Below are 24793 nucleotides of genomic sequence, written 5' to 3' on the forward strand. Positions count from 1 at the left end.
GATATAAGGCATATGGCCATTTGGGGCATACAAGCGTGCCTTTCCTCCTTAACTTTACCCACTTTGAGGCGTTGTAAAGATAGGCTGGGGCGGGGCATAAATCTGCCATTATTTAGATACCAATTTCCCCCAAGGAAAACTATGGGGGTTGCTCACATCCGTCGCTGGTGTTGGGCGATAAATTGAATGGCATGCAGGGAACCGATTTATCTTTATGGGACTCAAAGTGCGAATCACTGCTGATAATATCCCTCTAGCTCCAACCTCAGGCGCCCAAGGCAGAGATATTCAGTGTGCCGACGACCGGACAAAGGCATTGTTAGACCTTACCAAGCTCTTGCCAAGGACACAACACCATGAAGCTACCAAGCGGAAAGGTGTGTACGCGAATCCTCATTGCTTTTCAATTATTAACTAACAGTCTTTGTTTTGGCAGGACTCTGGCAAATCAAAGCATCAGTCAGATGTTGGCCTCATCAGGGTGTTGTCACAGCAAAAGGAGCTAAGAACCAGACTCCCATGGTACTATGCGCCCTCCTTTCTACTCCTTTGGGTGGCGCTCTTCTATGCCATCGTGATCCCACTCTACCATCGACTGCCAAACGGCATTAGCATCAAGGAGGAGTCGCTCAGGCCCGGCGAGTTTGTGTCGGAGCGAGCACAGAGATGGCTCTACAAATACGATCGCATTGGACCCAAAGTGGTGGGCAGTGTGGCGAATGAGGTGACAACGGTTGCCTTTATTGTGGATGAAGTGGAAAGTATACGAACGGAAATGCGCAGCAATCTCTATTATCTGGAGACAGATGTTCAGGCGCCCGCAGGTGCCTACATGCACTGGCAAATGGTGAACATGTACCAGGGAGTCCAGAACGTGGTAGTCAAACTGAGCACCAAGAGCTCCAACAGTACAGCGTACCTTCTGGTCAACAGCCACTTTGACTCGAAGCCAAGCAGTCCAGGTGAGTGAAGTCCTCTGAGTATCTATAGAGTGATCTTCCATGAACCAAATGCCAACAGGTTCCGGCGATGATGGCACCATGGTTGTGGTCATGCTGGAGGTGTTGCGTCAAATGGCCATCTCGGAGACACCTTTCGAACATCCGATTGTCTTTCTGTTCAACGGCGCCGAGGAGAATCCCCTGGAAGCGTCTCATGGCTTCATCACCCAACACAAGTGGGCAGCCAATTGCAAGTAAGAAATGGAATAGAAAGAAATGAGCGCGGCTAAAGAAAGTATTTTTCCACAGGGCTCTGATAAACTTGGAAGTGGCTGGCAGCGGAGGACGCGATCTGCTCTTCCAGAGCGGACCAAATAACCCGTGGCTCATGAAGGTAGAGACATACATAAATAAAAATGTTTTATCGCGAGTGAACACGCGTGGCAATGACCATAGTCATTGGGCACTTTATCACCATTGTAAATAGTCATTGCGGCAGTCGGATAGCCAAGCGATTGATTGCCGCAGTTTATTTTCTGCTGGATAAAAGTGTGCCGCACATCAGTTACATGGCTAAGTTGTCGTTTTATTTTCTCGTTTAGTACTACAATCAGAATGCCAAGCATCCGTTTGCCACCACCATGGCCGAGGAGATCTTTCAGTCGGGCATCCTTCCCTCCGACACAGATTTTCGCATCTTTCGCGACTATGGACAGGTGCCAGGTGAGTTCCCTCCAAACTTCCATATAAAAATACAATTATAACCACAACTTTATCTTTTATAGGTCTGGATATTGCTCAAATCAGCAATGGTTACGTTTACCACACGAAATTTGACAACTTTAGGGCGGTGCCCGGGGACTCCCTGCAAAACTCTGGCGAGAATGCACTCGCCCTAGTGCGCGCCTTTGCCAATGCCAGCGAAATGCATAACCCAGAGGTGGGTGGGAGATCTACATATACTCGAAGTCAGTTCATTAATTTCGTTTAATTGCAGGAACACAGCGAAGGCCATTCCGTCTTCTTTGACTTTTTGGGTCTCTTTTTTGTGTACTACACGGAGACGACTGGCATCATCCTGAACTGCGTCATTGCCGTGCTCAGCCTGGTGCTGGTGGGAGTCTCCTTGTGGAGAATGGCCCGCGTCTCTGAGGTGACAGCTGGCCAGATATCCATTTGGTTCGCCATCATTCTGGGTCTCCATGTGGTGGGATTCCTTCTCAGCCTTGGCCTGCCCCTGCTGATGGGCGTGCTGTTCGATGCCGGCGATCGATCGTTGACCTACTTCAGCAACAACTGGCTGGTGATTGGCCTCTACATCTGTCCAGCCATGATTGGCCAGGTGCTCCCTTTGTCCCTTTACTACACACTGAAACCCAACGTAAGTGTGCTGCTCCCCTCCCCTAAAACTGTTACTGATGAGCTTCGATCAACAGAATAAAATCAGTCACCCGAACCACCTGCACATGAGTCTGCATGCACACTGCGTCCTGCTGGCGCTGATCGCCATCATTCTCACGGCAATCAGTCTGAGGACGCCCTACCTGTGCATGCTCTCGATGCTCTTCTATGCCGCTGCACTGTTGATCAATCTGCTGAGCACACTGCACGATCGAGGTAAGTACCGAGAAGTTCTTTCTTTCTCCATTTAATATTTTTCTTAATTCATTTGCAGGCTACTATTGGGTGCTGATTGTGCAGCTGCTGCAGCTGATGCCGTTCCTTTACTTCTGCCATCTGTACTACATGTTCCTCGTTGTGTTCTTTCCCATGCTGGGCCGCTTCGGACACTCCATCAATCCCGATCTCCTTGTCGCGCTGCTGTGTGCCTTGGGCACATTCTTTGCCATGGGATTTGTGGCACCGCTGATCAACATGTTCCGCTGGCCGAAGCTAGTGCTGCTCGGCCTGGGCGTCGTCACGTTCATATTCAGCATGATCGCAGTCTCGGAGGTTGGTTTTCCCTACCGCGCCGAGACCAGCGTTATGCGTGTGCACTTTTTGGTATGTCCGTTTGATCCCAGTGGTTCCGGATACAAATTTCATCATTTTCCATGTTCCCTGCAGCACGTGCGTCGCATCTTCTATGAGTACGATGGCGCCGTGAGCCTCAATGACTCTGGCTACTACTTTGACTTCCAGGATCGTCGTCTCTACTATCCGCTCGAGGACACCTCGGTCAATCTCACGGGTTTGGTCAGCACGGAGTCCGATTGCAGCAAGTACCTGATGTGCGGCGTGCCGTGCTTTAATCATCGCTGGTGCTCGACCCGCTCCAGCAGCCACTGGCTGCCCCGCGATGAGCCCGTGGCCATACCAGCTGCAACCTCATTGCAGCTCTTGAGCAAAACCATTCTAGAGTCCGGCAACGCTGTGCGCTACGAATTCGAAATGTCTGGTCCGCCACACATGAGCTTGTACATACAGCCGCTGGATGGGGTCACTGTGGAGGATTGGTCCTTCATCCGCAACATGCTGGACGAGCCCGACAAGTACTCGGCGCCTTACCACATATTCTTCTCCTATGGCAGGGACAGCACTCCACTGAAGTTCCACATTGATTTTGCGGTGGGTTTGGGCATTCTATTGTTGATTTTGATTTCAATTTTGAATATTTTACAGAAATCATCGGGTAACTTTGATGTGCCCGTCTTTGAGCTGGGATATTCGGCACACTTTCTCAGCTATGACTTTGATCGTGATGCGGCGGGCTTGAAGTTCATCAAAGATTTTCCCGAATTTGCACATCCCATGGAGTGGCCGGCGTTATTTGTGCGCTATGTCTTCTAAGTCCCTGAAACTCTTGTGATTGTCTTCCCATAACTAAGTAGATATATTAGCTAGTATATAATAGATTGTAGAACCAGATTATAGAAATTTGAACTGAATGCTTTCCACGCTCTGCACTCGGCCTCTCTCGGTCTCAAGATTTTTGATAAGATTTCCAGCAAACATTTAGATTTGGAATCGATATCTCCATACTTGCCAGAGAGTGTTTGGCGCTGGCTTCGTGCTCGTATCAAGGCGCACTCGACTCACTCTATCAATCTGGGGCTGCAGAGCGAACAGCAGCAGTGGCCGGCCCCCCGACAACAGTCAGTTTCGAGAGACCCGGGCAACGGCAAGGTTCGGCCTTGTGCAGAGTTTTTGCAGAGAGCATGGAATCGCCAGCCAAAGGAACTGATAATGTGAGTGCACATATTATTTATATACATTTCTATCACAGCAATTCGTTCTTAGGGAAACTACTCGGGCACCGTGCTCTTCAATGTGCTGTCCAAGGAGAGGGCACTCAGATGGAGACTCGCCTGGTACTATGCCGTGGCCTTCCTGCTCCTCTGGGTGGCACTCTTCTATGCGGTTGTGCTGCCGCTCTTTCATCGCCTACCCGATCGAGTAACCATTGCACAGGAGTCGGACATGCCCGGCGAATTTGTGGCAGAGAGGGCGCAGAATATGCTCTACCAGTTCGATCGCATTGGACCCAAAGTGGTTGGCAGTGTGGCGAATGAGGTGACTGCGGTTGCCTTTCTCGTTGATGCAGTGCAAAATATTCGCAGAGACATGCGCCACGATCTCTACGAGCTGGAAGTGGATGTGCAAGAGCCAGCAGGGGCCTTTACAATTGGCACCATGACCAGCATGTATCAGGGCATTCACAATGTGGTTGTCAAGCTCAGCTCGAAGAGCTCCCAGAGTGACTCCTACCTCCTGCTCAACAGTCACTTTGACTCGAAGCCCAGCAGTCCGGGTAAGCCCGAACCCCGTATTCCATCAGCTACAGATATTAACACAGTGTCAACAGGTGCCGGCGATGATGGCACAATGGTGGTGGTCATGCTGGAGGTGCTGCGTCAAATGGCCATCTCGGAGACGCCCTTCGAGCATCCGATTGTCTTTCTGTTCAACGGCGCCGAGGAGAACCCGCTGCAGGGCTCGCACGGCTTCATCACCCAACACAAGTGGGCAGCCAACTGCAAGTGAGTAGCAAACCTTTCGATCTAAACGATTTATTGAGTTGCTTGCATTAGGGCCGTCATCAACCTGGAAGTGGCTGGCAGTGGGGGACGGGAGCTGCTGTTTCAGAGCGGTCCCAACCATCCCTGGTTAATGCAGGTAATCTTTCCATTGGTTTGCCATAATACAACGATAATTCCACTATCTGATTTGTGATTGCAGTACTATAAAACGCACGCCAAGCATCCGTTTGCCACCACCATGGCCGAGGAGATCTTTCAGTTTGGAATGCTGCCCTCCGACACAGATTTTCGCATCTTTCGCGACTTTGGGCAGGTGCCTGGTAGGTTGCATAATTCACAATAATTACTCAATTAACTTTACACTTTGTGTCGTGTCTGGCAGGTCTGGATATGGCACAAATAAACAACGGCTATGTCTACCACACTGCCTTTGACGACTTTGCGGCGGTGCCAGGTCGTTCCGTGCAGAGCACAGGTGACAATGTCCTGTCGCTGGTGCGTGCCTTTGCCAATGCAAGCGAAATGCACAACACGGAAGTAAATCATCGACATTAAACCCACTCCAACACACTCTTAATTGATCTTCCATTTCTTTTTAGGAACACAGCAAGGGACATTCGGTATTCTTTGACTTTTTGGGTCTCTTTTTTGTGTGCTACACGGAGACGACGGGCATCATTCTGAACTGCGTCGTTGCCGTGTTCAGTCTGGTGCTGGTGGGAGTCTCCTTGTGGAGAATGGCTCGCGTCTCTGAGGTGACAGCTGGCCAGATGTCCATTTGGTTCGCCATCATTCTGGGTCTCCATGTGGTGGGATTCCTGCTCTGCCTGGGCTTGCCCCTCCTCATGGCTGTGATGTTCGATGCTGGCGATCGATCGTTGACCTACTTCAGCAACAACTGGCTGGTGATTGGCCTCTACATCTGTCCGGCAGTCATTGGTCTGGTGCTGCCACTGACCCTCTACTACACGCTCAAGCCAAATGTAAGGCAGAAATTGATTGAATTTATGAAGAGTTGCACTAAGATCAATGTATTTGAAGGAACAATTAAGTCACTCCTACCATCTGCTGCTCAGTTTGCACGCTCACTGCGTTATCCTGGCCATCCTGTCCATCGTGCTGACTGCCATAGGCCTGCGTATACCATACTTGTGCATGATCTCGTTGGTTTTCTATGCAGCTGCCTTGCTGATTAATCTGTTGAGTTGCTTGCATGATGGCGGTATGGTTTCGCGCTAACAATTACCATTTACTTTCTGCTTAAGTTTGATTTATTTTGCAGGCTACTACTGGGTGTTGACTGTGCAAACTCTGCAGCTAATGCCGTTTGTGTACTTCTGCTACCTTTTCTACACATTCCTCGTGGTCTTCTTTCCAATGATGGGCAGAAACCGAGACGCCATCAATCCCGACGTGCTCATAGCCGTCATCTGTGCTCTGGGAACATTCTTTGCTTTGGGTTTTGTGGTGAGCAAGTCTCTCATTCGATGCTGGCAGCAAGTCCTAATTGTGTTTGCAGTCTCCGCTGATAAACATGTTCCGCTGGTCCACTCTCGTGCTGCTCGGCCTGGGCGTTGTCACGTTCATATTCAGCATGATCGCTGTGTCGGAGGTGGGATTTCCCTACCGCCCCAAGACAAGTGTGATGCGTGTCAATTTCCTGGTAATCTCTTTGGTGATAATGATTGTGCGAGCACTTAGCCCCTGCTTTTATTTTCAGCACACTCGTCGCATTTTCTATGAATACGATGGCGCCGTGAGTGTGAATGACTCTGGGTATTACTTCGACTATCAGGACAGGCGGGCGCTGCGTCCGCTCCACGATTCATCCGTTAATTTGTCCGGACTAACAGCAGCAGAGTCCCACTGCGATGAGTACGTGGTGTGCGGCATGCCCTGCTTCTGGAGCAGCTGGTGCAGAGCTCTCTCCAGCGCTGCCTGGCTGCCGCGCGAAGCGGAAGTTGTGCCACCCGGCAGCCTGGAGCTGGAGCTCTCGGATAAGTCCGTTGTGGGAGGGCGGGGAAGAACCCTGAGATACACATTCGCGCTGGCCGGACCGCCGCACATGAGTCTGTTCATACGACCGCTGGCAGGGGTCGTTATCGATGACTGGTCCTTCATCAGAAACATGCTGGACGAGCCGGAGAAGTACTCGGCGCCATATCAAATCTACTTCTCGCACGGCACGGCGGGTGCGCCCATAACATTTCACATTGACTTTGCGGTGCGTAGAAATTTATTTATAACGTTGAATGGGGGAGAGTCATAAACGTTTCGATTGCAGACATCCGTCGCTGATGCACCGATCTTCGAGCTGGGCGTGGTGGGTCACTTTGTGAGCTCCGATTACCCGCGGGACGCAGACAGCCGCAAGTTCGTGGCGCAGTTCCCAGATTTTGTGCATGTTATGGAGTGGCCGGCGTTATTTAAGCGATATATATACTGAAATCTCGCAGATCAGATCTTTATTGGGACGTAGATACTAGATTATTTATTATTTATTGTGTCTTCCCCCAGACGCTCGGAGTCGCGACTCAGATAAGCATTATCGCGCCTCGATCGTCACTTCCATCGGACTTTTGAGCCAATCAATGGGATAATGACTAAGCGGATAATCGCTGCTCTCGTGCCACGGAATCTCTTCTGCGGCTATATTGAAGTCGGGCCGTAAACTTCCCCCAATTAAGATACCCCGAACGGGCCACGACAGTCTTGAGACAAAACCGCCACCAGCCACCAGCCACCAGCTACCAGCTACCAGAGTGGGCAGCAGACCCATATATATTCAGAGCAATACACCACCGTCGAGCGACTCTATCTTTATGGCCTTTAATTTGGGGGTAAGCTTCAAGCCGTTCTGGCCGCGGTTCAGACGTTCAGTTATGCGACGGCCGGACGTCGAAAGGGTTTACTCGACTTGGCTCCCCTCAGAGATCTCTCTCGCTCTCTCTGTGTCTGCATAAATAATGAACGAAAAGACTGATAAAGTAAGTATGGGGCAAGACAGCTCCTCCGACATTGCGCTCATCGAGGTGCTGTCGGGTCCAACCGGAAGTCGACGCAAACGCAGGCTGTCCTGGTACTATGCGCCCTCCTTTCTGCTCCTCTGGGTGGCGCTCTTCTATGCCATCGTGCTGCCGCTCTACAACCGACTGCCCGATCGAGTGACTGTCGCCGATGAGGCCTTCAAGCCCGGACAATTTGTCGGGGAGCGAGCACAGCGACAGCTCCTCGACTTTGATCGCATCGGACCCAAGGTGGTCGGCAGCATAGCCAATGAGGTGACAACGGTCGCCTTTCTGGTGAACGAAGCGGAGAAGATCCGCGCCGAAATGCGCAGCGATCTCTACGAGCTGGAGGTGGATGTGCAGGCACCCTCCGGTGGCTACGTGTTCGTCGACATGGTCAACATGTACCAAGGCATCCAGAATGTGGTCGTCAAACTGAGCGCAAAGAGCTCCCAGAGCGAATCCTACCTCCTGCTCAACAGCCACTTTGACTCGAAGCCCAGCAGTCCGGGTGAGTGATTCGATTCTGTTCCCATTAAAGTGATCTTCCATGGGGTGAATGCCAACAGGTTCCGGCGATGATGGCACCATGGTGGTGGTCATGCTGGAGGTGCTGCGTCAAATGGCCATCTCGGAGACGCCCTTCGAGCATCCGATTGTCTTTCTGTTCAACGGCGCCGAGGAGAACCCGCTGCAGGGCTCGCACGGCTTCATCACCCAGCACGAGTGGGCGCAGTTTGTCAAGTGAGAACAGTTCGATAACTGCAAAGGCAAAGGCCAAGGATCTTCAATGAGTCGTTTATCCGCTTTCAGGGCTTTCATCAATCTGGAAGTGGGCGGCAGTGGCGGCAGGGAGCTGCTGTTCCAGAGCGGTCCCAACAGTCCGTGGCTAATGAAGGTGAGACTATAAGTTATTTGCCAATAATTATTGTGGTGGCTTATGGCAGGCCACAAAAGTTAACTTTAGAGCCGATTTTATTGCCTATTTTATGGCCAATTCGTGAATTGTCGGAACGTTGAAAGGTTTGCTTCTCCTCCTCCATAGTACTACAGGCAGCATGCCTTGCACCCATTTGCCACCACAATGGCGGAGGAGATCTTCCAGAGTGGAATTCTACCCTCCGACTCCGATTTCCGCATATTCCGTGACTACGGAAATGTTCCCGGTGAGTAACCAAAAACCCCAAAGCCGATCTATGAGTAATTATTAACTGCGATCCATGCAGGCCTCGACATTGCCCAAGTTAGCAATGGCTACGTGTACCACACGGTCTTTGACACCTTCGAGGCCGTTCCGGGAGGATCCGTGCAGAACACTGGCGAAAATATCCTGGCCCTGGTGCGCGCCTACACCAACGCCACGGAGATGCACAACCCAGAGGTGGGTTAGCACTGAACAATCTATGGCTCGCGATATCCACTGCTTTCTCTACAGGAACACGACGAAGGACACGCCGTCTTCTTTGACTTTTTGGGTCTCTTTTTTGTGTACTACACGGAGACGACGGGCATCATCCTGAACTGCGTCATTGCCGTGCTCAGCCTGGTGCTGGTGGGAGTCTCCTTGTGGAGAATGGCTCGCGTCTCTGAGGTGACAGCTGGCCAGATGTCCATTTGGTTCGCCATCATTCTGGGTCTCCATGTGGTGGGATTCCTGCTCTGCCTGGGCCTGCCTCTGCTCATGGCTGTGATGTTCGATGCTGGCGATCGATCGTTGACCTACTTCAGCAACAACTGGCTGGTGATTGGCCTCTACATCTGTCCGGCAGTCATTGGTCTGGTGCTTCCCCTGACCCTCTACTACACACTCAAGCCAAATGTAAGTCAGAAATTGATTGAATTTATGAAGATTTGCACTAAGATTAATGTATTGCAGTCACAGCTGAGTCACGCATACCATCTGCACATCAGTTTGCACGCTCATTGCGTGATCCTCGCCATCTTGGCCATCGTTCTGACGGCTGTTAGCCTGCGCACTCCATACCTGTGCCTGTTGTCGATGATATTCTACTCGGCTGCGCTCCTCATCAATCTGTTGAGCACTCTGCATGAGCGTGGTGAGTGTAGATCCATGGACTTGAGTGGAATGTTGACTTATGAGATAATTCCTCAGGCTATTACTGGGCCATTACCGTGCAGTGTCTGCAGCTGCTGCCGTTCTGCTACTTTTGCTATCTGTTCTACATGTTCCTCGTGATCTTCTTTCCCGTGCTGGGCCGCAATAACAGCGGCACAAATCCGGACCTGATCATTGCTCTCTTCTGTGCCTTGTGCACCTTCTTTGCCCTGGGCTTTGTGGCACAATTTATCAACATGTTCCGCTGGCCCAAGCTCATCTTGCTCGGCCTGGGCGTGGTCACCTTCATATTCTGCATGATTGCCGTCTCGGAGGTGGGATTTCCCTACCGCCCCAAGACCAATGTGATGCGGGTGAACTTTCTGGTAAGTAAAGATTATCTCCAGGGTATCCATCGAAACTTATCTTCTGATTGACAGCACACACGCCGCGTCTTCTACGAGTTTGATGGCTCGGTGAGTCACAGCGATTCTGGCTATTACTTTGACTATCAGGACAGGAGGGAGCTGAACCCGCTGAAGGACTCCCCCACCGTCAACCTGACCGGCTTGGTGCGCGTGGAGCCCGACTGCGAGAAGTACGTGATGTGCGGCATTCCGTGCTTCTACTACAGCTGGTGCAGTCAGCGGACGCGGGCAGGCTGGCTGCCCCGCGAGACGGAGGTGGTTATGCCCGGGGTGGAGCTCAAGTTTGCGCTGCTGGGCAGGACAGTCTCAGAGGCGAATCGGACGATACGCTTCGACTACGAGCTGTCGGGGCCGCCGCACATGAATGTGTTCGTGCAGCCGCTGGGCGGGGCGAAGGTGGAGGACTGGTCCTTTGTCAGAACGATGCTGGACGAGCCGGAAAAGTTCTCGGCTCCGTACCAGATATTCTTCTCCTACGGAAAGGACGATTCCCCATTGCAATTTCACATCGAATTATCGGTGGGTTAAGGGTACTGCCTGAAAGATGATCCAACAATTATTTCAATTTGAATTTATTTGCAGAAATCCGATGGAGATTTCGCCAGTCCCAGCCTCGAGCTGGGAATTGTGGGGCATTACGTGAGCTACGACTACGAGCGGGATCCAGAGGCTCGGCAGTTCATCAAAGACTTTCCCGACTATGTCCACGTCATGGAGTGGCCATCGATATTTAAGCGTTACATATACTAGAATAAACCAGAACTATAAGTGTGATTAGCCATTACCCATTCCCATTACCCTCGAAACATATCACAATAAATGGCGATGCGATCCATAACCTGCCTGAAAAAAAGTGCTGCTAAAGTTTCTGCTGCTGATTATATCTTATCTTTATATCCCATTTGCTTTAGAGCGTATAAAACCGATAAATGTATACGCGAGCCTCTATGGGGTACATCCGCCAGCAGAGTGTTCCAGAAAACAAATCAATGAGTTCGACTTTAGCCTGTGAAAGATTATAAAACTCACTCGCTCGTGTGCCAGTCGGCCATAAATATGCGGTGCTCAGCCTTGCAAATCAGATCTGATAAAAAGGAACAGAGTCTCGAGAGCTGAAAACTTACCTCAAGCTACCTCTTCGCTATCTGCCACACGCTTCATCATGATATCTTGATTGAAGCTCCATAAAACCGATAAATGTACAGCAGAACCCCACAGACTTTCACTCGATAAGATCGGGTATATCGCGATGCTATGCAATGAATCAATAAATCCATAACTTCACCCTATTAAGATTGAACTCTGGCGCGACTTTGGCCCTCAATGGATGGTGAAATACTCGTGGAAGTACCCATAATAAAGCTAGTTGGCCAGGCAGGCATCTCGACTGCATATCCAAACTGATAAAAGAGAACTCTGCCTAGAGGTTCGCTCAGTCGTGCGCCACTTTCTGCCGTGATTCAGTCAAGATGGGAGCGAATCATACGGATAACACTGGGGAAGGCACTACGGAGTGCCCGGATTCCACAAACGGATTTAAGAGCACCATGCAACTGATGACTGAGACTCAGGATGGAGACTCCGATACGAGAATCGACTTGAGGGTGAAGGATGGCACTCCCAAGCAGCTGCCCTGGTACTATGGCCCTGTGTATCTGCTGTTCTGGGTGGGCTTGTTCTTCGCCGTCGTCTATCCTCTGTTCAATTACCTGCCCACGGGCGTCAAGGTGGAGGAGGAGTCCGCCAAGGCGGGCACATTTGTGGCACAGCGGGCGGAGAGCATTCTGCTAAAAATCGATCTGATGGGCCCCAAAATCGCCGGCGATTACGTGACCGAGGTGCTCATGGTTCAGTTTCTGCTCGAGGAGATAGAAAAGGTGCGTCAGGAGATGCGACAGGATCTCTACGAGCTGGAAGTGGATGTGCAGCGAGCCGAAGGCGCCTTTCTCCACTGGCAGATGATCAACATGTACCAGGGCATCCAGAATGTGGTCGTCAAGCTGAGCGCCAAGAGCTCCAACAGCACGTCCTACCTGCTGGTCAACAGCCACTACGACTCCAAGCCCAGCAGTGTGGGTAAGTCAACTAACCTTTGACCCTCCTTGAATCCCTCTCCTGTTGACGCTTTCATCCCTCAGGCACTGGCGATGCCGAGTTCATGGTGGTGGCCATGCTGGAGGTGCTTCGCCTGATGGCCATTTCCGACGACCCCTTCCTCCATCCCATTGTCTTTCTCTTCAACGGCGCCGAGGAGCAGCCCTTCCATGGCTCCCACGGCTTCATCTCGCAGCACAAGTGGGCTGCCAACTGCAAGTAGGTAGCATCCATGGACCCCACGACAACTACAACACGATTTTCGTATCCTCCCTTTAGGGCACTCATCAACCTGGACTCTGCTGGCTGTGGCGGTCGCGAAATTCTCTTCCAGGGGGGTCCCAACCACCCGTGGCTCATGAAGGCAAGTCGATATCTTGAGGAACAATATCTAAATTGTTGCTTGCCTTTTATCTAATCGGGCGTTTATCGCTGCTACTCCCTTATCTAATGGAAATCGCGACCTTCTCTATTGTAGCATTACAAGCAGAGCGCCAAGCATCCGTTTGCCACCACCATGGCGGAGGAGGTCTTCCAGGCGGATCTCATACCCTCCGATACAGACTTCCGCATCTTCCACAACTTTGGACCGGTGCCAGGTGGGTTCCCGACTGAAAGACTAACCAAAGACAGACTGTAACTGTTCCATCGATGTTCCATGAGCAGGTCTGGATATGGCGGGCTGCTACAATGGATTTGTCTACCACACGAAATTCGATCGCTTCAGCTGCGTGTCCAGAGACGCGCTGCAGAACACTGGCGACAATGTCCTGGCCCTGGTGCAGAGCTTCTCGAATGCTGAGGAAATGTACGACACGGAGGTAACACTACCCGACTCTTGGGCCAACAATCCCCTCCCAAAGCTAAGCTCTTTGCTTGCAGGCACACTCTGAGGGGCATTCGGTGTTCTTCGACTATCTGGGCCTCTTCTTTGTCTACTACAAGGAGTCGACGGGCGTGGCACTCAACATTTGCTTCTCCCTGGGGGCCATCGTTCTCGTCTGCCTGTCGCTGTGGCGCATGGCCAGGGTGTCGCGGCAAACCGTTGGCACCTATGCCCGAGCCTTTGGCATGATGTTCCTGCTCGCCATTCTGGGGTTCCTGCTCGCCCTGGGCTTCCCCCTGCTCATGTCCGTGTTCTACGATGCAGGGGATCGCACCATGACCTACTTCACCAACAGTTGGCTGGTCATCGGCATCTTCATTTGCCCCTCGCTGCTCGGCCTCATCCTGCCGCTGACCCTCTACCTGTCTCTGCGACCGAGCGTAAGTGGAGCCAGCGGCAAAATGTCTCTTCTGCTCAGCCAGCACTTTCCTTTTGCAGGTGAAGATCCCGCACACGTACCACCTGCAGATCGCTGGACACGCCTACTGCGTCTTTTTGGCCATCATCTGCATCCTGCTGACTGTGGCCGGCATTCGCACTGCCTACCTCTTCCTCATTTGCATTTTCTTCTATGTTTGCGCTCTCATCATCAACCTGCTGAGTCGTCTCCACGATCGGGGCTACCTTTGGGCGCTGGTGCTGGGCGTCTGCCAGATCCTGCCGTATCTCTACTTCACGTACTTGTTCCACGGCTTCCTGGTCATCACCATACCCATGACCAGCCGCAAGGGCATGGAGACGAACCCGGACATGCTGATTTCGCTCCTGTGTGCCTTGGGCACCATCCTCTCAATGATCTTTGTGGTAAGCCATCGATGAGGCTGCCTGTGAGGATTATGCTCAGCATTCAAGCTCTTTTCAGGCTCCGCTGATCAACCTGTTCCGCAGACCCAAGAGCATGCTGGGCGGCCTGGCGCTGATTATGTTCATCTTCTGCATGATCTCCGTCTCTGAGGTTGGATTTCCCTACCGCCCCAAGACCAATGTGATGCGCCTGCACTTTCTGGTGAGTCAAGAGCGATCCCAATCGTTGGCACATTCCACTAATTATAGCTTTTAGGAAGTGCATCGAAAGTTCTATGCCTACGATGGTTCGCTTAGCCTGGAGGACAGCGGCTACTACTTTGACCTGCAGGACAGACGGCTGGAGGAGCCGCTGCGGGACAAGATGAACCTCACGGGCTTCACGCGCCTCGACGAGGAGTGCAAGAGGGAGATGAAGTGCGGCATGCCCTGCTTCAACCATCGCTGGTGTGCCGCCGTCGCAGATGCCCACTGGATGCCCCGCACGGAGCTCGTCGAACTGCCCAGCCCCACCGTCCTGGAGCTGCTGAACAAGACCGTGCTGGTGGGGCAGTACGATACGCGAGTTCGCTACGACTTCAAGGTGTCGGGTCCGCCGCGGATGAGTCTCTTCGTGCTGCCCCTCGATGGTGTGAAGATCCTCAGGTGGTCCTTCCTGATGGGCATGCTCGACAATCCGGTCACCTACAAGCCGCCCTACCACATCTTCTTTGGCTACGGCAGCGACGACTCTCCCGTCGAGTTCTACTTCGAGCTGAGGGTAAGTATTGCCCACATTCCGCTCCCATCAGCGAGGTTTCTCCATCTGATTCGCTCAATTGTCACTTGCAGAAGGACGATGCCAACTTTGAGGTGCCCCTGTTCGAGCTGGCCGTCGCCGGGCACTACATGAGCCACCTCAACAAGCGGGATGCGGCCACTCAGAGGTTAATGGATGATTTGCCCGCCTTTGCCCATCCCATGGAGTGGCCAACCTCCTACGAACGATATATATTCTGAGGGAACTGACAGCGAAACGGCATAGTAAAATCAAGGACCCACATATTTAAATTAAATATTTCGTCTTTGAGTAGAAATATTGTAAAAATAAATAGAGTTTAAGTTTACTGAGCCTTTTTCAGTGGCGTATTTACGTATTACTTCCATTGAATATGGTTAGTTCTGATACAGATTGAGGCTAGGGCACGGCAAGTGTGCTTTCAACTCGATTCAAGATGGGGAAAACGGTTCAGATGGAAGAAAAAGATTCTTGGACGTATTGCAGCCAAGTGCAAGGGCATAAAAATATTTAGATAAATAAACACGCATATGTATAAGCTCATGCCTAAATATGTACTTTCCTGACTTTATAAAGCAGTCTTCATATGGTTCATGTTCGTCTTCTTTGCTTGCCAAAATGCTTTCGTTGCTAATGAGCAGAATGGTAAACGATGAAATGGCATCCACTTAACGCATTCGGGAACCTTCATAGCTGAACTGCTGCAAAAGCATTATCCATCTGGCCAGCCTTGTGCACAGATTCTGCTTCTCTACAATTTATGAGTACGTCTTTCAGTCCGTTGTAGTCTTCAATGGGATACCCAAAAGGGCACACTCGAAACTTCGCAATGCCCATAAATGACTGCAAGTATTTCTAACTCAAAGATCGTGTGAGTATTTTGCCAAAATGTTAAATCTTTTAGACATTGTAGTACCATGCCTACATTTTTGAGTACCTTTCTCTCAAACGCAGCTTCAATCTGCAGATTATTGATTTTATTGAGTAAATCTATTCGTATATACCTGTGAATCCAAGTTTAGATAATAAAAGATCCGGTTTCTATGCATATATCTAATAATCTAATATTTGTACATCCATATACTGCCCTGTAGACGATTACCGATTGGACATTGCCGTTCGGATGCGACACAATAAATCCATAAATCCGCTTTTAAGTGCGTTACGATATGGGACAAAGTTGAGCGTTATGATTTCCCCTAATCGGTTTACCAAGGCCCCACTAAATTCGTCACATTTGGACGTCGCTTTGGAATCCATCTATAACTACGAACGGACAGACATATGTACATATGACGTACTCCTGGGCATGTGTTCTGGGAATTTTCGGGGTATGTAGATTGGAAATTGTTCATAAAAAAAGAAACTCGCGCCATTTGGCCATAAATATCGAATATCTTTATGCTATGCTGCCGATACCAAGCTGCCGCCATAAATACAACAGCAGAAATAACATTTTAAACTGGGGATGGCGATGGCGATGGCCATTAGTCGTACTCTGGCCACAGGCAGCAATGGGCACTCCAAGGACTGACAAGGTATCGCGTTTTCCCCCGGATGAATCACAGAATGAGTAACCATTTTATTTGCTTTATTTGCTCTTCCTGCAGAGCTCGGGCTCCGGCAACCTGATCATTGAGCTGGAGGAGAATGAGCTGGCGGGCAAGCAGCTGCCGTGGTACTATGGCCCCACGTACCTGCTCTTCTGGGTGGGCCTGTTCTTCGCCGTGGTCCTGCCGCTCTTCCAGGCGCTGCCCGAGGGCCTGAAGATCGCCGAGGAGTCGTCGCGTCCGGGCAGATTTGTGGCCGAGCGGGCGCAGGCGATTGTGCTGCCCATCAGCCAGATGGGGCCCCGAGTGGTGGGCGACCACGTCAATGAGGTGACCATAGTGGAGTATATGCTGGGGGAGATTGCCAAGGTTCGCGCGGCCATGCGCGACGATCTCTTCGATTTGGAGTGGGAAGTACAGCGCGCGTCGGGCTCTTATCTGCACAATGGCATGGTCAACCACTACCAAGGTGTGCAGAACGTGATTGTCAGGCTGAGCACGAGAAGCTCCAACAGCAGCTCCTACCTGCTGGTCAACAGTCACTACGACACCAAGCCAGGATCGCCGGGTAAGTAGGAGAACACAATCCTGGCTGCAGCAGATACTTATGTGAGTCCCGGTCGTGACAGGTGCCGGCGACGATGCCTACATGGTGGCTGTAATGCTGGAGGTGCTGCGTCAGATTGCCATCTCCGATAATCTCTTCCTGCATCCCATTGTCTTCCTCTTCAATGGGGGCGAGGAGCAGCCCATGCTGGGCTCTCACGGCTTCATCACACAGCACCGCTGGTCCGCCAATTGCAAGTGAGTCGACCGGCAGAGGGGCACAGACTTCAGAGACCCAAAATCAATTTATTCGCAGAGCGCTAATCAACTTGGACGGTTCGGGCGGTCGCGAGTTGCTCTTCCAGGGCGGTCCCAATCACCCCTGGCTAATGGAAGTAAGTCCCCCGCCGCACACACACACACACACACACACACAGACACGCACACACTCACCCGCTGACCACTCACTCGACTTGGCTTGGCTCTTGATCGATATGAGCAATATCGCAATATCGCCGCCTGTCTGGCCAGCCGTTTTATCTAATCTCTAATCGACTTTGAAATTGTCGCCGCAGCATTACAAAAAGAGTGTGCCGCACCCGTTCGCCACGACCACGGGCGAAGAGCTGTTCCAGGCAGGCCTCATACCCTCGGACACGGACTTTAGGATCTTCCGCGACTTTGGCGTCGTGCCAGGTATGCCTGGGTGGGCCCCTCTGTATGCAGAGTTCTGTCTAAGCAAAGTCTCTTCTGTTAGGCCTGGACCTGGCTGGCATTTACAATGGTTTCGTGTACCACACGGAATTCGATCGTTACACCGTCATATCTGGCGATGCTCTGCAGAGCACGGGCGACAATGTGCTGGCTCTGGTGCAGAGCATCTCCAATGCCCACGAGATGTACGACACGGAGGTAATCTCAGCTCTCTCTTTCTCCTTGGTGTGTGGATTACTGACTCTCTCTTTCTCCAGGCATACTCTGAGGGCCATTCGGTGTTCTTCGACTTTATTGGCCTCTTCTTCGTGTACTACAAGGAGTCGACGGGCGTGGCCCTCAACATCTCCTTCTCCATCGGGGCCATGGCCCTCGTCTGCCTCTCGCTGTGGCGCATGCGCAAGGTGTCGGGTCAGCCCGTGGGCACCTTCGCCAGCGCCTTTGGAGTGCAGTTCCTGCTGGCACTGGCCGGTGTCCTGCTGGCCCTGGCGCTGCCCCTGCTCATGTGCGTCTTCTACGATGCCGGAGATCGCACTCTGACTTACTTCAGCAACAGTTGGCTGGTCATCGGCCTCTTCATCTGCCCCTCGGTAATTGGTCTGATTCTGCCGCAGACCCTCTATCTGACGCTTCGACCAAGTGTGAGTAGTCCCCGCACCAGTGCAGACCAACTTTGACCAACTTCTGACTCTTTGCAGTCGAAGATTTCGCATGCCTACCACCTGCAGATCGTGGGCCATGCCTACTGTGTCCTCTTGGCAGTCCTCTGCCTGGTGACAACAGCTCTGAGCATTCGCAGCGCCTACCTGTTTCTCATTTCCATCGTTTTCTATGTGGGCGCGCTGATCATCAATCTGCTGACTCGCCTGCATTGCCGAGGTAACCTTTGCTGATGGAATAATACTCTCTTGATGCCTGATCAACGCCTTGATTGCAGGTTACTATTGGTCCGTGGTGCTGGGTGCCAGCCAGCTGATGCCGTTCCTCTACCATGCCTATCTGTTCCACACCTTTATCGTCATACTCATACCGATGGTGGGGCGATTTGGCGTCACAACCAACCCGGACACCATCATAGCCGTTCTCTGTGCCTGTGGCACGATACTCTCCATGTCTTTTGCGGTAAGATTGCAGACAGAGTCCCAACATCTAATTGTTAATTCTTTGCTTTTGGGCAGGCTCCGCTCATAAATATGTTCCGGCGACCCAAGAGCATGCTGGCAGGCTTGGCCCTGGCCATGTTCGTGTTCTGCATGATCTCCGTCTCTGACGTGGGATTCCCCTACCGCCCAAAGACCAATGTGATGCGCGTGGACATGATGGTGAGTCGAAGAGAATACTCTCTAAGAGAATGCTCCCAACTGAGTGGATTTGTTTGGAGCAGCAAGTGCATCGCAGGTTCTTCGAGCACGATGGATCCTTGAGCGGGGAGAACAGCGGCTACTATCTGCACATGCTGGACAGGAACAAGGACGGGCCCCTGCGCGACACGATGGACCTCACGGGGCTCATTCGGCTGGGCGAGGACTGCGACTCGGAGCTGATGTGCGGCATTCCCTGCTACCGCTGGTGCTCGGCTCGCAAGGAGGCGCGCTGGCTGCCGAGGGAACAGCGGGTGGAGCTGCCCTACCCCACTGTCCTGGAGCTGCGCAACAAGACTGTGCTGGCCAGGGGCGACCAGGCACGCCTTGAGTTCCGCCTGTCCGGCCCTCCCAACATGGGGCTCTTCTTCAAGCCCAGGAGCGGAGTGAAGCTGCTGCGCTGGTCCTTCGCACAGGGCATGCTGGACAATCCGTCCACGTTCCGGCCACCGCTCCAAATCCAGATAACCTACGGCATCGACAGCACTCCCATTGACTTCGACGTGGAGCTATCGGTGGGCATTGCTCTACTTTATCGCTCCTTTTGCCCTTAATCATGCCCTGCTTTGATCTTGCAGAAGGACAATAGAAACTTCGATGAGCCCCTGTTCGATGTTGGCGTCTCCGGGCACTACGTGGGTCCCAGGGTCGAGCGGGATGCGCTGAGCGAACAGTTCCTGGCCACGCTGCCCCACTTCACCTTCTCCATGCAGTGGCCGAGCAGCTACGCCCGCTACATCTACTAAGAGTTAGCCAAGTATTAGCCTAAGCAGCAGATTAAGGAGGGCCACGAGTGTGGGCCAATGTGGGGCTTGCTGGGGGAGTGGAAGTGGATGATGCATTTCATCATTCGACTGTCAGCCGCAAGACAAACACACAGAACACGGGAGCTGGGAGCTGGGAGCTGGGATGGGGAATGAGCAAGCAAAGACCAAAATGGAAACATTTGCGCAAACACTGGTGGCAGGTGGGAGGACGGAGGAGGGGTGGCCCTTGGGTGGCCCGGGAGTGGGTTCGATCACGTATAAAAAGTGCGCTGTGGCCCACAGATAGACACACTTCGAGTCGAGCAGCACTTCCAGCAGCATCACAGCCCAAGTCCAAGCCCAAGCTTAAGACAAATATTCAAACATGAAGTTCTTCGCATTCCTCGCTGTCTTCGCTGCCGTCCTGTCGCTGGCCCGTGCACAGACTCCGACAGGCACTACAACCTCTCCAACAGCGACATCGACAGCGCCAACACCCTCGTCGCCGACCACCACGACAACGTACACCTACACGACGTCGCCCACAACACCGACCACCACCCTCACCACCACCACAACCACCCCCAAGCCCTTCAAGCAGCAGCTCCTGTCGCTGCTGTTCAACAAGAAGACCGGATAAGCAGCTGCCACTCTCCCGCCACCGATCCCCCCTCCGATTAGTACAATGACAACAACATAATAAAAACAACAAACAAACAAACAAAAACAAACAGCAGTTGAACACACTTAATCCCCCGCAGCACACACACAAGCTCCAGGAGAAATTCGTTCACCAAATGTGAACATTTATCTCACGCAGCATCTCCGCCACGATCTTTGCCTCGCTGGCCCCGCTGGTGTTTGCCCAAGTGTGTTATCGGAAAACGCCCCAACAGAGGGACACAACAATTGAGCTGCAACTGCCTCCGCCTTCGCCAAAGGTCAGTCAGTCAGTCAGTCAGTCAGTGAGGCACTGTGCCAGACTTGATCATGGTCAGGTGGCCGTCGTACATCATAATGAACAGCGAAACAAATCGCACTCTGAATGCCAACTTGCATGGGTTAAATGTCTAATGATTAAGCTGACAAATTGATGGAAGCACTTAATGCTGCTGTCCTTGTCTGCAGCAGCCTGAGGATGAGCCGTGTTGAGGAGTTATGAATGCCACAACCCAGCCACGACGGGTTTCATGTGCAACATGCACAACACGACTCAAAATGATCGAAACACCAACGCCCCTCCCCATACAGTGGGCATTGGCAGTGGGCAGATGATTATATATGGAGTGGGGTTTACTTTTCAAAAGAATATTCAATATTCCGTACCCCACTGTAGGGTCATCTCTGTCGTGTTGTGCGAGTTATTCGACAAATTGCAGCAGCAGCAGCAGCAGCAAACACAATTTCAGAATCTGTTGCGGCATCTTTTGCGGGGCGGGGGAACTGCATTTGTGGTTGTGGGTGGGAAGATGCAATCAATGGGCAGGCAGGCTTCCGATCTGCCAGACACTCGCTCTGTGTCTGTGTGCAGCAACTGTAAAGTTCAAGCCACAATGTCTCTGAGTCTGCAAGCCTCTGAGCTGCAGCGCGCTTGGCTATAAATATTCAAACGGTGGCCCATGCTGGCCACAGTACCCGAACGAAGCCAAGCCGCAGCAGACACTCGCCAAAGGATCAACACACAAATCAGAGGATACAAAATGCAGTACACAGTAAGCTGATGCGAGATTTTGTTGGGCTGTTACTCATTCCCACTTGCAGCTGCTCGTCGTGGCAGCCCTGCTGATGAGCCAGGGCCAGGCGCGTCCACAAGGACCGGCCGGAGACCAGATACCCATTATCAGGCAGGAGCAGGAGGTGAACTTCGATGGCTCCTACAAGTACTCCTACGAGACGGGCAACGGCATCAATGTGGAGGAGGAGGGCTACCTCAAGAACGCTGGCACCGACAATGCGGGGCAGGTGAGTTCCCCTCTGGCTCCGACAAATGAATCGTGCCCAGATAGCACTTGGCATTTGCTGGAGAGCTGCAACTGCAACTGCAACTGCACCCGTACTTGCCCCTGGGGCAGCTAATTTAGCAAATGAACTCAAGCTAATTCGGATTTGCATCTTGTGTGCCATTTGTAAAGGTCGCGCAGGGCTTCTTCTCCTACACCTCGCCGGAGGGCATACCCATTCGGATAACGTATCTCGCGGATGAGAATGGCTTCCAGCCGCAGGGCGACCACATTCCGACACCCCCACCAATCCCGCCAGCGATCCAGAAGGCCCTTGCCTACCTGGCCACGGCGCCGCCGCCGCCACAAGAGCAGCCGTCTGGTGGGTTCAACAACCGACGGGGCTAGACGATGTCGCTGCATCCACATTCCTCCCTGTATGAACAGTAAATCTGAAGGAACGAAAACTGAATAAATTGATTTAAATGAAGCTACTTCAATGTATTTTATGGGCATATTCAAAACAGTTACTTAGTTAGCTCCATTAAGACTGGAATAATTAATTATTGCTACTTGATGCACGTCATTCGTACCATCCTAAAAGTATGCAACGCTTTCCGGTTTCACTGTTTCGCGCAGTGGGTTGATACAACACACAGGTTCATAGCATACTTTTAGGCATACCGCAACCTGATGCCACTGGGCGCTAGTTGACTGGCTGACCAAAATTATCCTCACGTTAGCTTACCCCTTTGGAAAAGTGTCAACTCATTGCAATTAATCTCCATTAAGTGGCAGCATCTACTGTGCCGTCTGCCTCCCAACAAATTACGAACTAATCGCCTCGTAAACCCCGTCGCTTTATTGATCAACTCACCCACCGGTCGGATCGGTGCCAATTAGGCACAGCAGCAAGCGCACACTTGGCCCAGACCAGGCCGGACTGCACAGACTGCAGCTCGACTCTGCTTGACTCCATGTGGGCGTTGCGTGGTGCGGTGGTGCAGCCGGTCGTCAGATATAAAGCTGGGCCCCTGGGGCCGCAGCTGCTCATTGCTCATCTTCCACGATGTGGCTGCGTATAACGGTAGGTGGAGTGCCTCACTTGGATGGGATTACTTACCCACTTCCCTTTGCAGATTGCTCTGCTGCTGGCCTGCGTGGCTGGGGCCCTGGCCCAGAACGATGGAAGGTATCGTCCTCCTCCTGGTGCTGCGCGGGCGACTGCCGGCGACGGACGCTACAAAGGCGGCAACGATGGACGCTATCGCGGCGGTGGCGATGGGCGCTACTCCGGCGGCAACGATGGCCGCTACGTGCACATGGACAACAAGTACGAGCACGACGATCGCGCTGGAGGAGCTTACACCGGGGACCGCAACCGCTATGTGGGCGACAAGAATGCTGGCGGCGGAGCAGGCGGTGCTGGGGCAGGTGCCAGAGCAAGAGCTGGCTCGGGCGCGGGAGCACGACCTGGCGGCGGGGCAGCTGGTGCGGGCGGAGCAGGAACCACCGCTAGACCCAAGCCGCGACCCACAATTCCACCACCGCCGGCAGTTGTCGATGTGACGGCCAAGCTGCCCAAGGGACGGGGCACAGGCGAGGGCGGCAATGGTTGGGCCATTATCCGACTGGAGGATGATGTCGAGCAGGATGGCTACCACTATCTGTGAGTATACGAGAACCCAAAGCAGCGAGCACAAAACCCTTGGACTCTTCCTCAGCTACGAGACGGAGAACGGCATCCTGGCCGAGGAGAGCGGCCGCATCGAGAAGCTGACCGAGGAGGATGGCCTCCGCTCGAAGGGCTTCTACGAGTACACTGGCGACGATGGCATACTCTACCGCGTGGACTACACGGCCGATGACAATGGCTTTGTGCCCAGTGCTGCCCACCTGCCCACCGCTCCCCCGCCACCGCCGTATGTGGCCAAGCTGTTGGCCTACCTGGAGGCGAATGCCAACAAGAAGAAATAGTTATGGAGTCGAAATGTGAATCGATTTGACAATAAACAAATGTGCCATAGAAGTTCTGGGATTATTAATTGTGTTTCAACCGATTCCGATTCCAAATGAATGCATTTTCAACTGCTAAAACATTTATTTCACACACTCAAAATACATTTCAATCACGGCAGAGTGGGCAGGATACGCTGCTGTATGTACTCCAGGACTTCGTTGATGGTCTCATGGATCTTCTCGGGCTGTCAATGAACCAAAGAGCTTTAGTAGAAGACAAATAATACCCTTGAATAGCTGGACACTTACATCCTGCTCGGCATTAGTGTTGGTTTGAGGCTGTTCCTGCTCCTGCTGAACCTCCTCCGCTGGCGGCTCACAGCTCACCTCTGAGCCGTCGTCGGGCTGCTGGTAGTGATAGGACCCTTTCGCCACTTCCATCTCCCACAGCTTGTTCTCGTTGATGTAACTGTACTTCTTGGTGTCCGGATGGGTCTCGTCTCCGTCGCGCACCCATTGGAACTGAATGATCTGCCAGCCGGTGCCGTTGTAGTTGAAGTCGATCATGAAGCGCAGATGATCGCGTGGGCCCAGGGCGAACTCATCGTTGGCCTCCTGCACACTGGCGGCCAGCTGCTCCTCGGCCTTGCGGAAGATGCTGCGCAGATCGGCAGAGTACGGCTGGCCCCGGTCCCCGTAGCCGCCATCGTAGGGCTTGTGCTCGTGACGGTACTTTCCGCTGTTGTCCGGCATATACCAGCCCGTGGCTCCGTGCAGCTCGGGAATGTAGCGACCCCGCTTGGTGGGCAGTGGCGGTTCCTGTTCCTGTTCCTGTTCCTGGCCCCAGGAGCCGCTGATGGTGCACAGGCCGAGCAACGCCAGAGAAGTCAGTGCCAGCATCGAGCGTGTTCCCATGTCGACTACTTGATTACGTTTGACTCGACCCCAATGCACTCGCTGGCCATTTTAGTTTGGGTCTCCAATCGCGATAGCCGCTTGGCC

The 24793-nt window shown here is 52.5% G+C and overlaps 9 protein-coding genes across 10 annotated transcripts; 8 read left to right on the plus strand and 1 right to left on the minus strand.

The window, feature by feature from the left end:
- The first annotated feature begins 127 nt into the window (after positions 1 to 127).
- LOC117891062 (endoplasmic reticulum metallopeptidase 1-like) lies at positions 128 to 3763 on the plus strand. Its single transcript, XM_034796234.1, has 11 exons — positions 128 to 377; positions 437 to 962; positions 1021 to 1195; positions 1251 to 1335; positions 1544 to 1664; positions 1727 to 1881; positions 1939 to 2322; positions 2378 to 2558; positions 2617 to 2945; positions 3009 to 3509; positions 3564 to 3763. The coding sequence occupies exons 1-11, from the start codon at positions 357 to 359 to the stop codon at positions 3729 to 3731; spliced, it is 2646 nt and encodes an 881-aa protein (XP_034652125.1). The 5' UTR covers positions 128 to 356; the 3' UTR covers positions 3732 to 3763.
- A 53-nt stretch (positions 3764 to 3816) lies between these two features.
- On the plus strand, positions 3817 to 7367 carry LOC117891063 (endoplasmic reticulum metallopeptidase 1-like). The gene is made up of 12 exons (XM_034796236.1): positions 3817 to 4129; positions 4182 to 4692; positions 4747 to 4921; positions 4973 to 5057; positions 5121 to 5241; positions 5304 to 5458; positions 5521 to 5904; positions 5963 to 6143; positions 6204 to 6388; positions 6441 to 6584; positions 6642 to 7145; positions 7206 to 7367. The coding sequence occupies exons 1-12, from the start codon at positions 4100 to 4102 to the stop codon at positions 7365 to 7367; spliced, it is 2637 nt and encodes an 878-aa protein (XP_034652127.1). The 5' UTR covers positions 3817 to 4099.
- A 505-nt stretch (positions 7368 to 7872) lies between these two features.
- LOC117891061 (endoplasmic reticulum metallopeptidase 1-like) lies at positions 7873 to 11238 on the plus strand. The gene is made up of 10 exons (XM_034796233.1): positions 7873 to 8440; positions 8499 to 8673; positions 8743 to 8827; positions 8975 to 9095; positions 9156 to 9310; positions 9365 to 9748; positions 9806 to 9986; positions 10043 to 10371; positions 10426 to 10932; positions 10996 to 11238. The coding sequence occupies exons 1-10, from the start codon at positions 7888 to 7890 to the stop codon at positions 11161 to 11163; spliced, it is 2658 nt and encodes an 885-aa protein (XP_034652124.1). The 5' UTR covers positions 7873 to 7887; the 3' UTR covers positions 11164 to 11238.
- A 625-nt stretch (positions 11239 to 11863) lies between these two features.
- LOC117891058 (endoplasmic reticulum metallopeptidase 1-like) lies at positions 11864 to 15253 on the plus strand. Its single transcript, XM_034796231.1, has 10 exons — positions 11864 to 12489; positions 12552 to 12726; positions 12787 to 12871; positions 12986 to 13106; positions 13174 to 13328; positions 13390 to 13773; positions 13832 to 14197; positions 14256 to 14399; positions 14454 to 14957; positions 15029 to 15253. The coding sequence occupies exons 1-10, from the start codon at positions 11883 to 11885 to the stop codon at positions 15194 to 15196; spliced, it is 2709 nt and encodes a 902-aa protein (XP_034652122.1). The 5' UTR covers positions 11864 to 11882; the 3' UTR covers positions 15197 to 15253.
- Positions 15254 to 16454: 1201 nt separating this feature from the next.
- LOC117891064 (endoplasmic reticulum metallopeptidase 1) lies at positions 16455 to 19987 on the plus strand. The gene is made up of 12 exons (XM_034796237.1): positions 16455 to 16513; positions 16586 to 17093; positions 17155 to 17329; positions 17388 to 17466; positions 17647 to 17767; positions 17829 to 17983; positions 18043 to 18426; positions 18484 to 18664; positions 18723 to 18907; positions 18964 to 19107; positions 19170 to 19661; positions 19725 to 19987. Exons 1-12 carry the CDS (start codon positions 16490 to 16492, stop codon positions 19890 to 19892), a joined length of 2616 nt encoding a protein of 871 aa, XP_034652128.1. The 5' UTR covers positions 16455 to 16489; the 3' UTR covers positions 19893 to 19987.
- Positions 19988 to 20155: 168 nt separating this feature from the next.
- Positions 20156 to 20617, plus strand: LOC117891070 (integumentary mucin C.1). The gene has a single exon (XM_034796243.1). It carries the CDS (start codon positions 20278 to 20280, stop codon positions 20530 to 20532), a length of 255 nt encoding a protein of 84 aa, XP_034652134.1. The 5' UTR covers positions 20156 to 20277; the 3' UTR covers positions 20533 to 20617.
- An 885-nt stretch (positions 20618 to 21502) lies between these two features.
- Positions 21503 to 22298, plus strand: LOC117891068 (endocuticle structural glycoprotein ABD-4). The gene is made up of 3 exons (XM_034796242.1): positions 21503 to 21604; positions 21654 to 21854; positions 22025 to 22298. The coding sequence occupies exons 1-3, from the start codon at positions 21512 to 21514 to the stop codon at positions 22238 to 22240; spliced, it is 510 nt and encodes a 169-aa protein (XP_034652133.1). The 5' UTR covers positions 21503 to 21511; the 3' UTR covers positions 22241 to 22298.
- Positions 22299 to 22799: 501 nt separating this feature from the next.
- LOC117891302 (larval cuticle protein LCP-30) lies at positions 22800 to 23858 on the plus strand. 2 transcript variants are annotated; one of them, XM_034796710.1, is made up of 4 exons: positions 22800 to 22919; positions 22972 to 23272; positions 23333 to 23501; positions 23557 to 23858. In XM_034796710.1, the coding sequence occupies exons 1-4, from the start codon at positions 22902 to 22904 to the stop codon at positions 23807 to 23809; spliced, it is 741 nt and encodes a 246-aa protein (XP_034652601.1). In that variant the 5' UTR covers positions 22800 to 22901; the 3' UTR covers positions 23810 to 23858. The 2 variants fall into 2 exon arrangements, with proteins under 2 accessions (XP_034652601.1, XP_034652599.1); XM_034796708.1 differs by having other exon boundaries at positions 22802 to 22919; positions 22972 to 23501.
- Positions 23859 to 23917: 59 nt separating this feature from the next.
- LOC117891303 lies at positions 23918 to 24730 on the minus strand. Its single transcript, XM_034796711.1, has 2 exons — positions 24101 to 24730; positions 23918 to 24036 (listed from the first exon to the last, which is right to left on the minus strand). Exons 1-2 carry the CDS (start codon positions 24704 to 24706, stop codon positions 23962 to 23964), a joined length of 681 nt encoding a protein of 226 aa, XP_034652602.1. The 5' UTR covers positions 24707 to 24730; the 3' UTR covers positions 23918 to 23961.
- Positions 24731 to 24793: the final 63 nt, after the last annotated feature.

The sequence above is a fragment of the Drosophila subobscura genome, chromosome E (assembly GCF_008121235.1).
Source record: "Drosophila subobscura isolate 14011-0131.10 chromosome E, UCBerk_Dsub_1.0, whole genome shotgun sequence".
In the NCBI taxonomy this organism is placed as follows: Eukaryota; Metazoa; Arthropoda; class Insecta; order Diptera; family Drosophilidae; genus Drosophila; species Drosophila subobscura.